We start from the raw sequence: 13,207 nt of genomic DNA on the forward strand, positions 1-13,207 counted from the left end.
GCATCAGCGGGAGAGAGGGAGAAGTTGCCCCGCACTGACAGAAAGCATAAACACACACTGATTTTGCTTACACGTTTTCGTCCCTGGTGCACAAAAACACACACAAACATCCACGCAGTCTCAAGTATGTATTTATGCACCTCCAAACACAACCAGAAGACACACTCCCATGTAAAATGAAAGGTTCACAACCACAAAAATGAACACACAATTACATGGATGTGTGCATTCATACACACACCCACGCATACAAATAGAGATGCAGGCATACACAGCTGCATATAAGACAAGACAAAGACCTCTTTTCCTCATACAAAGGCAAACATGCAGGGTAGGAAAATATAGGTCAGGACGGCAAGTTCACTAGCAAGACACCCACCCCTCATTCTCTCAGTGCCAGTCTCTCCAAGTGTCAGTCACTCAGGAGATGGATTTGAGTTTAGAGTCCACTCCAGGATTTCTGTCTGACCGTTCTGATGCCAGCCAGTCAGTTAAAGCTTGACCTAAATCCTTTAACCCAAAGTGGCTGCGCGCCTTTTCCCCCTCCTCTCCCACAAATTGACTGAAAGATGGGAAATGCCTCTGGGATAATTGTTTGTTTTTTTCCCCATCATGACATGATTACCTGACTCTTTTTGTGTGGTTGAGCAGTTGTACTATATGACAAAAGGATGTACAAGAGAGAGCAAGATGATGGTGTTCCTTTTGACTGCTAGTGCACTGTGAAAGTATGTATGTGTGTGTGTGTGTGTGTGTGTGTGTGTGTGTGTGTTTGAGACATGGCAAACAGCCGTGAATGCAGTTGTTCCACTCCAGCAGTAATGATCCCCTCTGTGCTACTAGCAGCTCTCTATAACTCTCATCAATTAACATCCCACTCACACATACACACACATACACACATACACACATATACAACCCTGCTTCTCTTTCACGCAACATTTACAGCAACAATCATTTATATCCAAAAAACAGCTGATTAGTCAGGGGATACTTGCAAGCACAGAGACCCCTTCTTAAATCCTCACTACGGATGCTGTCAAGCCTGAAAATAACTTTATTACCTCTTTTTTAGCCTGTCGACGTTCATTCCTATTCTGCAGGGACACAGTGTGGCCCATAGGCTGGTTGCCACAAACGGTACCCTATGGCAAGCCCTCAGGTCCAAATTAAATTTTTCAGCAGATATTTTTGCAGCATTTTGTGGCAACACAAATGCATTTCACTGCATTTCAACATTTCTTTAAATTTCTGTCACCCCCTTGAATCAGAAAACTTTAAAAATGGAATTGGAACACAATCTAGGTCTTACAGGTTTGTTTTGAATTTGTGGACTTCAGCTCTCAGGTTTCCCTACGGGTGTCACTGTGAATTATGTGTGCCATGCCTCGTTGGGCCTTTACCCAGACTTCTGTTCCGACAATGTCTTCCTCTCTTACTCTTTAAAACGTCAAAGTTGGTTGTTGGACATACAAACTCGCAGCCAGGAAATGAAAGTTCAACCTGTGTAAACTCCAAGTCAGTCGGATACCTGAAAGCTAAATGGTATCATATATAAGAAACTGTCAAATGACATTAATCCTGCCCTTTTGTATTTGTATTTTTGTCTGCCATTTTGTGTGTGTGTGTGTGTGTGTGTGTGTGTGTGTGTAGGAAGCTGGGGAGGGAAAAGCAACATGATTGCCTCTCACATCCTCCAATTACACCTCTAGAAAGTAGCCACTGTTTTTTTTCAAGACAAGGTATTCAAAATAGTGCAACTCCAAACCCCTGTGATTAGAAGCGAGTTGTCGCCTCTATTTTGCCTTTGCAAGAAAACCTCTGTGCAAGATACAATACAGCGACTCTTTGTAAGCAGACACGCACAAAGAGAAATCACTGCAAATATACTGATAACGAATAGGGACACTCAAGAGGAACAACCCACAGACCAGCGCACACCTGCTAAATAGCTTGTCACAGGGGGGAAAACAGAGAAAGCAAGAGTGATGCTTCTCAAACCAAGGCCAGGCATCAAACGGGCACATTGTGCTCAGAGCAAGTATAGAAGGTGGAGAAGAGCAGGTAAAAAGAGAGAGACGGGCCTTTGTGTGATTCTTATCTTAATTCAGCAGAGTTTTCAACACAAGTTTTACCTCCTATTGACATTCAAAACATCAGCACTACATAGACGCGCGCACACACACACACACACACACACACACACACACACACACACACATACGCACACGCACACACACACACTTGCTCAAATGGCGTAACCCGAGACGTTCACTTTCATTAAACCAGCCCAGACAGCATCTGTGTCTCGTATGGGAAAGGCGTTTCATTGAGCCGTGATCTTCACACACACACGCGCACACACACACACTCAGCTTAGACTATGGTTTGTATTGTCAATGCCAAGGCTTTTGCTTTAAGGGCTTCATTGAGTGTTTACTTTGTCTTTTGACAGCAAAATAATAAATAATAGCAAAACAAAAATACAATGGAAAACATAATCGATGCAGAAATAAATACACATTTAGTTTCGCTCAGGAACTGCCTCATGATAGGCGTTGCTCATACATTCTGCTTGCATGTGGTGGTGTCTTAAAATTGGGGTACATGGGTGAAAGAGAACAGCAGTCATCTGAAAATCCAGTGTGTCATAAGGAGTGCATTTTACTCAATGGAAAATATAGCAATGGGACAGTATTGTCACCCCTGCACCCCCTTCCTCTCTCAAGTTTATCCAAGGCTCATGTGCTGTAAGCCGGCGTGACAAATAATGTCAAATGGAGTGAGGAAAAGGGGAAAAAAAATACTTGAGGTTTGGTGGGTGATGGGCGAGGACAAGAAGAATACATACACACACAGAAATATATATATAAAAAAATAGAAGCTTAAGCTAGTCAACTCAAAATAAGAAGAAATGTTTGTAGTGAGCATGTATAATTACAAACGTGCCTGGTCTGTGAAAAGCTGTCTATCTAGTGTCAGGTACCAGCAGCTCAAAGGCTGGTCGGCCTGCTCGTTAGGGCCACAGTCTGTGTGCGTGAGTGTGTGTGTGTGTGTGTGTAGGTGTGTGTGTGTGTGTGTGTCGATGTGTGTGGACATTCTGATCTAACTCCAGCCTAGAGCAACGTCTTTTTATCCAGTCAGAGAGGCATGGAGGAATCTCGCTTAAAACACCAAAACAGGCCAAATTAGTATGAAACGGATTGAAGAGAGGAGGATGTGCCAACTTTCACGGTGTTTTTCGTTCGGCACTTAGATGCCATCGGACACAGGAGCTTAGGCTGCTTGATTATTGATGGCTGCAACCTATCTACCATCTCTCTTCCTCTCTCCCCTCCTGCTCCCCCTTTAGGACGGCTTGTGCGGAGTGATTGGCAGCTAATGAGGCGGGCATGGTTTGGTCAACCGTGGCACCGGTTTGTTTGCGTCTCAGTGTGTTTGTGTGCGTGTGTGTGTGTGTGTGTGTGAATGGGCATTACGACAACAGACTGCAGCTGGACTGCTCCCCTAAGGGCGGTGATTCTTCACCCCTCCTCTCCCTCCCTTCCTTCACCCCTTCCTGAAACTTTCCTCTCTTTCTGTGCTTTGCCCCCAATTGTTTCAAGATGAGTTTGGTTTTGCCTCTCCGTCCTTCAGAGCCAACATAATCCAGACTTCCTTTTCTTTTGAGTGCAAGTGTATATGTGTGTGTGTGCGTGTTTGTGTTGGGGGTGTGTTTGTGGGGAGTAATCTGCGCTGGCAAGTGTAAACAGATGCCACGGTACACACATACACGTAGAAACAAACACATGGATATAACTCTTACACATCTCCAACACACATGAACGGAGACTGCAAATGAATTACAACAACTGAAAATACCGTTAATTTCCTCTGTGGAATAAATAGTGCCTCACACTTACGAAAGCTTTCAATTGAAATTCTGCTTCGTCTGTGCAGAATTAGATGAAGATTTTATGTTCTAAAAGCTTTCCATGAAAGTGTAAAAGAGTAGCCATTCAACGTGTTTTCCTCGGAGTTTTAGAAGAAGGATTTAGAGGTTAGCCTGCCTTTCAGATATTTCCTCTGGAAATTTGAGAAGTGTTTTCTAACCCCTACAACAGCCGAGTCGAACATTATTGTGTATTCAGGGTGATTAAGGAGGAATTTACTTGCTACCCATGCTCTCCAAATTTCATCCCCTCATGATTGAATTTTCTAGTGTGAAAAATGATAGAGGAGAATACATACAGTTTGATGTACTCAATTATCTTTCAGAGTTTCTCTTGCACCCTTCCACCTTTCATTCTCCTTTTGCCTTTGATTAATCTTTTGCACTTAGTGGGCTTCATTCTTATTTAAATGTGGCTCTGAGGGGGCGTCGTTCTCCCTGTGATCCCTAGGTGGCAGTAGTTACCTACGAGCCACTCTTTGGCGTATACAAGGTTTATTAAAGAATAATTAGAATGATGTATGGGACTGTCTGTCTCTATCCACATCCATTTTCCCCCAACATGACTATTTCATGGAATAAGTATCAAATTAGGAGCGCACGGGCCTCGTATGTGGGGCAGTAGAAAACACACCCCAACATTTAGTCATTTATCATCAGGCATGTACGGCAGCAGCAGTGACAGTGACAGTGTGTGTGTGTGTGTGTGTGTTTGTGTGCATGCATGTGATTGAGGGGGAAGTTATATATTGCATGTTTATGAGTGACATATGGAACTGTAGTGTGTGTGTGCGTGTGTGTGGTTGAGTGTGTTAGAGACTATAAAGGGAGATATATACTCTTGCATATTTATGACTGACTGTCTGGAACCTGAGGTGTGTTTTGTTGTGATATTCTCGTATGTTTGTAAGTAGGTGTGCGTGTGCGGCTGCATAACTATGTCCACTTTTACCTTTTTTGTGCACCTTCAAAGCACCCTTTTCCTTTTCGTGGCTGTGTCAGATTGTATCTCTGTGTGTCTTCAAAGAAAGAAAGATAAAAAAAAAGCAACAAGAAAAGCAACACTCCCTGACCCGGCAGGTCAGGCCGACTGGTGGCTAAGCTAAGCGTTGGCCCGCTCACTCCCAGGACCTTTACCAGCAGCTCAGCATGCTCAGCTAGAGTTTCCCTGTGTTCGACTGGACCAATAAAAACGCCACAAAAAGAACAAAACAGTGATTGATAAGACGGCTGAAACAAGAGAGTGACTTAACATGGCGGCCAGCTGTCTGTCTTTCTGTCGCTCTGCTACTCATGCTCTCCCTCCCTTGCCTCGCTCTCTCATTCCACCATTGTGCGGCAACAAACACTCCATTCTGACAGCGGTTGAACTGTGCCGATACCCTCGAGTGTGCGGGGCAGAATGGGAGGCTTGTCAAAGCAGTGGTTGTTTACACTCTGCCAGGAATAATAAGAGGGGGTCGTTTTTCTGAACCGATTAATCACGAGCAGCCCTTGCACTTGTCTGACGAGTTTTCCAGACACAGAATGGATGTCGATGGGGGGAAGCAATTTGTTGTGGAAAGAAAGCAGCTGATTGTTGTTGATCCATTGCTGTTGCTATGTTATTAGGGTTGGTGTGACACAGCAGAGGGGCACATGCAAAAACGGTTTGATGCCCACATTTTCAACAATGAGTGAGTCAGGATAATGACAACGACGAATTGTTAGACAGAGTCGGATTCTGAGTCAGTGTACGGACTGAGATTCGGTCGATTCTCTCTCGGTGAGCAGAATGGCCTACGGCTACGTTGATGATAGTTTTGTGCTAGTTGCACTTCTCTGTACTGTAGGGCCTGCAATAAAGATCAGTTCACAGACAATTCAAACCAAATGGATAATTAAAAAATAATAATAATAAGCCCTCCGCTTCCTACAAGCTTTATTTGCCTTCATAAACACTGGCAGGTTACTTATGTGTCGCAGTCACACACCTCCAGGTGCAGAAAATGAAAGAGTACCATGTACTGTAATGGGTATGTTCATGATTTACTGCTCACCCTCTGTTCTTTGTATGTTTAACTGGGTGATCAGATGAGGATAAACCTGTCCTGTCAAAAATTACAGACTGATATGTTCTTCTCCTACATGCTCATTCTGCTGTTTGGCCGAGTGATATTTGGGCTGCATTGATGCGATGCTGATGCTGAACCGAATCAAAGCACGAGTAAAAAGAAGTTTCTAATCTTTTCATCTGACATTTTTATTGAATGCGTCTTGGAGCAACCGAAGGCTCCTTTAAGACCCTGCCAGAGTCACTTAAGGAAATCAGAGTGGGGGTTTTGGGAGCCTGCAGGGGTTCATTAGGACCAGACGGGTCCAGCTTCCTTTGCCAGAGAGGAAAAGGGCGAACACAGAAACACAGAGAGAGAATGAATAAGAAAGGTAACGACCAGGGCGTGAGCGATAGCAAGCGAAGGGAGGGAAATAAGTGACCAGACAGAAAACGGCTTGAGAGACAGGAAGAGAAACTAACCAGAAGAAGAAGGCGACTAGGGGAGAGTAGACGAAAGAATGAGGGAGAGCAAAGAGAGACAGCGAGTGCTGCGATGCCAGTCTACTCTGTGACAGCTTGACACCACAAATCAAACTAAGAAATGAAGACAAGTAACGAGACAACCGTCGCCAGGATCACTGCCAGTCTGGCTGTTACCTATAGGCTACGCTGCTCTAAAGCCATACTCTTTTCATTGTGGCTGTCATATCAGGGAGTGCTCTAAATGAAAACAGACCTCTTCCCTCTTTTTCTTTTGTGGTGTTTTTTTTTTCTTCCTGAGGTAAGGTACTGTAGATTGAAGTGGAGCTCTGCCCTTCTCAGCACACAGAGGGATGTATGGTAGAGTTCATTCTTTTGAGTGAAAGAGTCCCTGCTCCTCTTTTCCTCTGTGCACTGGAGGACATTCATCACCCCCCCCCCCCCCCCTTCCTTCTGATAAATGGTTGCCGTTTAGAAAAACTTGCATGTGGGTGCACGCACACGCAGACTTTTTGTATTTGTGGATCTATACTCTAAACTAGTCGAAGAGACTCGGGCAGTGATGGCCCAACTCAGAGAAGGTTATACAGTTGCTTCAGGTTACCAAAGACAGCTACATCTCCGGATACGTTTTCATATCCTCGCATCCTCTTATTCACCTATGCTCAGCCTCACACCGCTACATTCATTCAAAGATGGAAGCCTCCTTGTCCAACCGTATTCATATCGTGGCAGTTTGGGGTTTAGGTGTCTGACTCAAGGACAATTTAGGAGTAGCCTTTTACGGCTGACTCAAATGAACAGTCTTTCAGTAGTTACCGCTCTCTTTTGGACTACTTGCCCCTCGGTTGGAAGCACATTCAACCCTCTCTCAGTTCCTTGGACCCTGGTTGTGATGTAAATATTATCTCACAGCACTGTTCCCAAATCTGCCACACAGCAGTAAGCACCTTTGTGTCAGGATTAGTAATGGCTAGAACCGTAGAGGAACGGAAGAGAGAAAGAGATGGAGTTTCTGAGTGCCACCCCCGCAACCTTTGTGACTCTATGCACATCTCTGTAAAGGGGCTTTGAGGTTTCGTTGCTGATTTTCGCCCAAATATCTTTATGGTTCCAAATGGCCTGATGTTGCACACCAATCTGTTTTCACATTTGCCCCTTTCAGTATTATTTACCCAAGTTCATGATTGGTTGATAGGATGGATCTATAACGTGCTCTAAAACCTCCGATTGGCTCAATGTTGCTCTGTTTATGGAAATCTCGATCTGTGATTGGCTGCCGTGCTGCTTTTTATGAGTTCAACTGTATCCAACTGCTTTTTTTCGAAGGGAAGATAAGAACGGGACGAATAAATTCTCACTCCTACTGCAGATTACGGCTACTGATAAGGATGAATTTCCAGCTACAGCACTATTAGCAGTGATTTTTCTTTGATTGAAAAGGATCTTTAATTTTCACCAACGGATGCAGCAGCGCTGGGTTATAGAACGGGAGCTCTATAACCCAGCATGGGAGACGGCAAGTTTCAGTCAGTATGGCTATTACAAATCGAATGACATCAAAAGGTGCCGACCATACTGATGTTCCCACATGAAAAAAATAGAAAAAAAATGTTTGAACGACCTAACTTATCTCAACAATCAAGGTTTATGAGCCCGAGCCAGCCTTTCGGAGGCCATCTGCTGCATTGTCATTTGAAGTCACCTCTTAGGAAGACACCATTTCAATTGCGGTTGCCAGTTCATTCACCCTCCCTCCGCACTTTGTCAAAAAGAGAGAGGGAACATACAAAGAGTAAAAAGGGAAGAATTTATTTGTTGTGTCAGGTATAGTAACTGATATCTGAATACCTTGCACCATCGCTGGTGTTTGTTAAGAAAGCTAAGCTGCTCTTGAATTTTTCCCTGGGTGATACTGGCTTTTGTACCTCAAATCAAAGGTGGCTTATTCTGTTCTCGCTCAGTTGACTCCCTCTGAGCTATCTCAATTGTATATGATGGGACTGAGCCGAGCGCTGGTAATTCACTGATGCTCACAAAGAGATTGTTGGTGGCAGAGGTACAGATTGGTCTCGCAGTGCCTGGCATACTTAAGTTACAGAGTCATGGACTGCTTGCTGTGGTTGACAGAAAAGGGCAGGGTCACTAATCTAGTGACAGTTTAACTTACACAATCTGTTCATATGCATGCTGTCATACACACATCGGCTCTTATTCATGCACAGGCATACACACATCAGTGTCAGACAAGATTCATGCCCAGGCAAAGACTAAGAGTTCCAAAGTGTCCTTCAAAAAGACAAAACTCTCCCTTTCCATCTCTTTCCTCGCTCTTCTCTCCTCCTCTTCTTATTGTGAGAACAGATGTGTTTTTTCCAAACAAGCCTTAAATCCACTCCTGTAATTGCATAGCATTTCCGTCTGCTGAGTTGAGAAGGAGGAGGGGGAAAAAAATGAGATGAAGTAGGAAAATATTCTTTGAATGTTTCTCTCCTCTCCTCTCTGGCAGATCAATCGAGCGCCGAGCTTTGGGACCGATCAGAAGATTGATTACGACGTGAAGAAAGGGGTGCTGCTAAATGCTTTCAAACTCCTCAACATTCGGTACGGTTCTCCACCATGGTCCTACACACACATGCACATGCTTGTTGATGGACACACATGAATTGCATTCAGGGGCCCATTAAGTTCCATGTGCAGAGGCAGACAAAGCTCACGACACATTTTATTTTACAGGGCTCTGAATGTTTCAAGATTTCAATCGATTCTTTCAGGTTTCTCTATCTGGCAACCCTGAAAACTTTGGAATCACTTTGATGCTCGGCACAATGCGGCCTTCATCATGTTTCGTTTTCAATGGATGACACCGTAGGGACATTAGTCTGAAACTAAGAGGAGCTGTGGATAAAAATAATCACTGTGCTTGTGAATTTGTGTGGTGGTGCTGCTGTAGTAGATACAAAGACAGACAATGGCCAAGGTACAAAGCTATGTTACTACTGTGCGCATTGTGCACCCTTTAATCAGACATGCTGTGTGTGTGTGTGACAGGAACAGGATAGCAGTAAGTTCTGCTATCTGTATTTCAGAGTCTACATGTTTCCCCCCTGCTCTGTGTATTTACATAAGCTTACTGTGTTGCTCTTACTTTGCGGGTGTATTTGTTTGCCTGTGTACTGTAGGTTATGCACACGGTCGTTCTCGTTGTGTAATGTATTTTTTGTATATGTAGTGTGTGTATTTGCGTGTGTGTGTGTGTGTTTGCTGGCATGCTTTTCTGTCCCCTGGCTACAGTGAGCCTGTCCATTGATTGATCATCGTACACCAGACCTCTGGATCTCTGCTCTCTTTTTTTCTTTCTCTCTTTGTGCTTGTCCCCCTATTACTGCTCTAAATATAGTCTCAACTCGACTAGTCACACACATGCACCGATGCAGCACACACACACACACACACACACACAGATCAGTTGATCAATTACATGCAGCATCGTAGATCTAGTTTGGCCGAGTGTGGTGCGGGGTGCAGCCATCCCACATAGAAACTCACTCTCCTTCCTCCAGCCCTGCTTCAGTCGACACGAACAAATCTGTTATCAAAATGATTTGTTTCATGGCTGATGTTTGCTGTGTTCCCACAGATTAAAAGGGGAGATTTGATTATTTCATGACGAATAAATCGTAGGAGGGCTCGAATGGCAGCGGGGAGGAATTTCCACTGGACAAACTGCTTATGTTCATGCTGGAGTGAATGAGGGCTTTGTTCTACCTCGCTCACTTTTTCCTTATATAGTAATGGCTTTGCTTCCCAAAAGGGAGGGGTCGGTCGTGTGTAGAGGTAGGGTCGGCTCTCAACTCTGCTCACAACACCAACTGTATCAACGGGGGATCAATTCAGACCCGGCCGGGCATGGACATTGATAAACCTCAGCCCCCCAACGGCACTCAATATCCAATTTAAAGGGCCAGCGATTGACTAAAATGAATTGCCCTTTCTCCAGACCGCAATGGCCCACTTGTTCAGAATTAGCTGTCTGGTCCTGTTCATCCTGTGGTTGTCACTGTGTTTGTGCCGAGGCTCTATCTTTATCTCTGTGTTGTTGAATGTTTTGTGAGGGATTTTCTATTTGTTTAACTACCACAATGGTGTGAAAAGGCAAATTCAGGCTAGTCCATCAGTTAAGGATGAGACCTGCATGCTGTTAAACTTCTTCATTGTTTACAGCATTCATGAACACTGTTTGTCTGCCGATGACATCTGTTTTAACTGAGATGCAGTGCTAAAGTACTTCTTGTGTATTCTGAGAGGACTATTACAGTATGCTGTTACAAAACAGAAATGAGAATTAAGACGATGAAATTTCAGTAATGATGCATTTGTTTCTCAACAGCAGCTAAACCTGCGATAGAAAAAGAATTGAAGATTCAAATAATTATTGATGAACGGAAACATGCTGTTTCAATTTGCGTTATCAGGTATCTAAATTATCAGGTATCTAAATTGAGACACAGTTGTCAAAGCTTCAATGGGAAAACAGCAAAAACACGCTTTAACTGTAACTGTATTCTTAATGGTGCTGCTCTCTTTCCTTACGTTTTTAAATGTGCATCCTTCTGACTTCTGTACTTGTTCTACGTTGATCCAGAGCCAGTGATAAGAAACGCAACCTAGCCCAGCAAAAGGCAGAGGCTCAGCGACGGCTCTATGGACACGGCTCCATGAAGAAACTCTCGGCTGCCTCCTCAGACTGGGAGAAACAACGTCACACGCTGGAGCGTAGGAGAGAAGAGCTGGTAAGTCACAAGCTGATTATTAAACTATAGCATTAGCTTTAAACCTCTCCGAAAAGATTTGCTGAGCTGGACTGTACTTGACTTCTATACATTTACACATATTCCGTCCCGCGATCGGCCTCGTAAAAACACAATTCTCTCAGTTAGCAACTGACCAACGGCTGTGGAGCATCTGGCATGCTATATTCACTTGCACAAGGTGGTGCATCTAAGGTCAATGGAGTTAAGAGTAAAACTCATTCAATTCCCCACACAGACTTTCAAAACCACTCTAACTAAAACAGTGGCTGTACAGGCATACTTCCTGAGCTTCTTAGGCCACACCAAAATGAGCACAAAAGGTGGCTCGGCTTAAGCAATTCAGGAGCAGGTGCTCATCATAGATGTGTTCAGAGATGTCATCAGAGACATTTAGTAAACACGTCGATCAGCTAGGAGAAAAAAAATAATTAGAAATTCTTATTTTGTAGGAGGTGTTCACTTCAGTAAACAACCCAACAATACATGTGTGTTTGTGGCATGAACTTTTCTCAGGATCAGAAACGATAAGAAAAGCCTGAGCAGAAACTTTCACTTACCTCTTACTTAATGTCAAAGTTTTCTGAGACAGGCATACCATTTAATTAGTTTCTCTTTGAAATGAAGGAGTCGGGGGAGCTTTTTTGAGAAAAGTGGCAGCTACTAGTACTTTAGGCCTCCCGCGCTCTTTGATTAGCCTTTTGATCAGCCACGGCAGTAATCAGTAGGAATAAGGAAAGGTGGCGTAGAGGCACTATTTTAAAAAGAGGACTACCTCATGGTTGAGTGCTGTTATGGCTGAAGTGCAAGACTGGGATCAGGTCTGTTAAAGGCACATATTGCTCAGAGCTCAATGATACGGCATTACCCGTATTGAAGTCAGTCCCTCCTCTCTGCTTTATGCTAAATTGGCCAACTGAGCTCCGCAATTATACCTTCCTTACATATCAATTGGAGAATAGATGGAAAAATGGCTCTTAATTATGAGGTATTGTTGCCTTCTCCTTTTTATTACTTTATTCTTTCTTTATCCCAAATAGTAGGTAAGAGTGGGTTACAGTGTCTTTCACCTGAGAGATGAAGTCATTTTCCGTTGGGTTTTCTCCTATTTCTAGAAAGAGCGACTGGCACAGGTCCGCAAGCAGATCTCTAGGGAGGAGCATGAAAAGCAACATCTTGGGAACTACAGGTAAGCGAGAGGCAAACAGCCTCCCTCCAGGAACTCCACCCACTATACCGGTACCGGCACATTTATGGGGTCATGTGCATAGCGCTACGCTCTCAGGAGAAAAAATAATGCTGCTGCAGAGAGAACAAACAAAAGAGAACACCCAATGTTTTGAGAACATTAGGGGGAATAATTAAGACTGAGGGAATATGTAAAAGTGAAAGGAAATCAGAGGTATTGTGTTATGTCTAGGTCCCAACTGTTAATCCTCTCTGTTTTCAGGGTTTCAGAAATTCAAATGGGCATGTAAACTTTGCCTGCCTACTGCAAGCCATTCTCCTCCTCCACTTTCCACCACACTTCTACTCTTTTCTCCCGTAACTCCAGCTGGGACTTTAGAAAACATTGAGCGTGTCCATTCTTAACAGTCACCTCACAGATGGAGCAGATCCATCTTAGAGCATGACTCAGCAGCACGAAGTTCTGATTTGCCGCTTGTCCCTTCCAAAATAGTGAACCCTCGTCACTCCCTCAGTTTCTCTTCCGACCGTTATCTCTTTATCCAACATGTACACGCATACAGCTTTTCAAGTTCTCGATTTTCTTTCTCTCTCTCTCCCAGACACACACGCCTACACAATTGGCTCACACACACACACTTGCCCTTCTTGCTGTCTGCCCGAGTGTAAGTGACTTCTTGACTCATCACTTGACTGAATGGATAGTCAGAATACTGATCCCAGCCTGCATGAAGTGCTGTCACCTCCTTCTTCTTTTCAGCC

General features: G+C 44.0%; 1 protein-coding gene across 1 annotated transcript in view; it reads left to right on the top strand.

The window, feature by feature from the left end:
• Positions 1 to 13,207, top strand: part of ttll7 (tubulin tyrosine ligase-like family, member 7) — a 59,970-nt gene that overhangs the window by 15,851 nt on the left and 30,912 nt on the right. Inside the window, exons 9-11 of the mRNA XM_079158626.1 lie at positions 8,956 to 9,050; positions 11,092 to 11,239; positions 12,373 to 12,446. Coding sequence (XP_079014752.1) covers positions 8,956 to 9,050; positions 11,092 to 11,239; positions 12,373 to 12,446 — 317 coding nt within the window. The remainder of the gene's footprint in view (positions 1 to 8,955; positions 9,051 to 11,091; positions 11,240 to 12,372; positions 12,447 to 13,207) is intronic.

Source organism: Pholis gunnellus (assembly GCF_910591455.1).
Source record: "Pholis gunnellus genome assembly, chromosome: 4".
NCBI classification, from domain to species: Eukaryota; Metazoa; Chordata; class Actinopteri; order Perciformes; family Pholidae; genus Pholis; species Pholis gunnellus.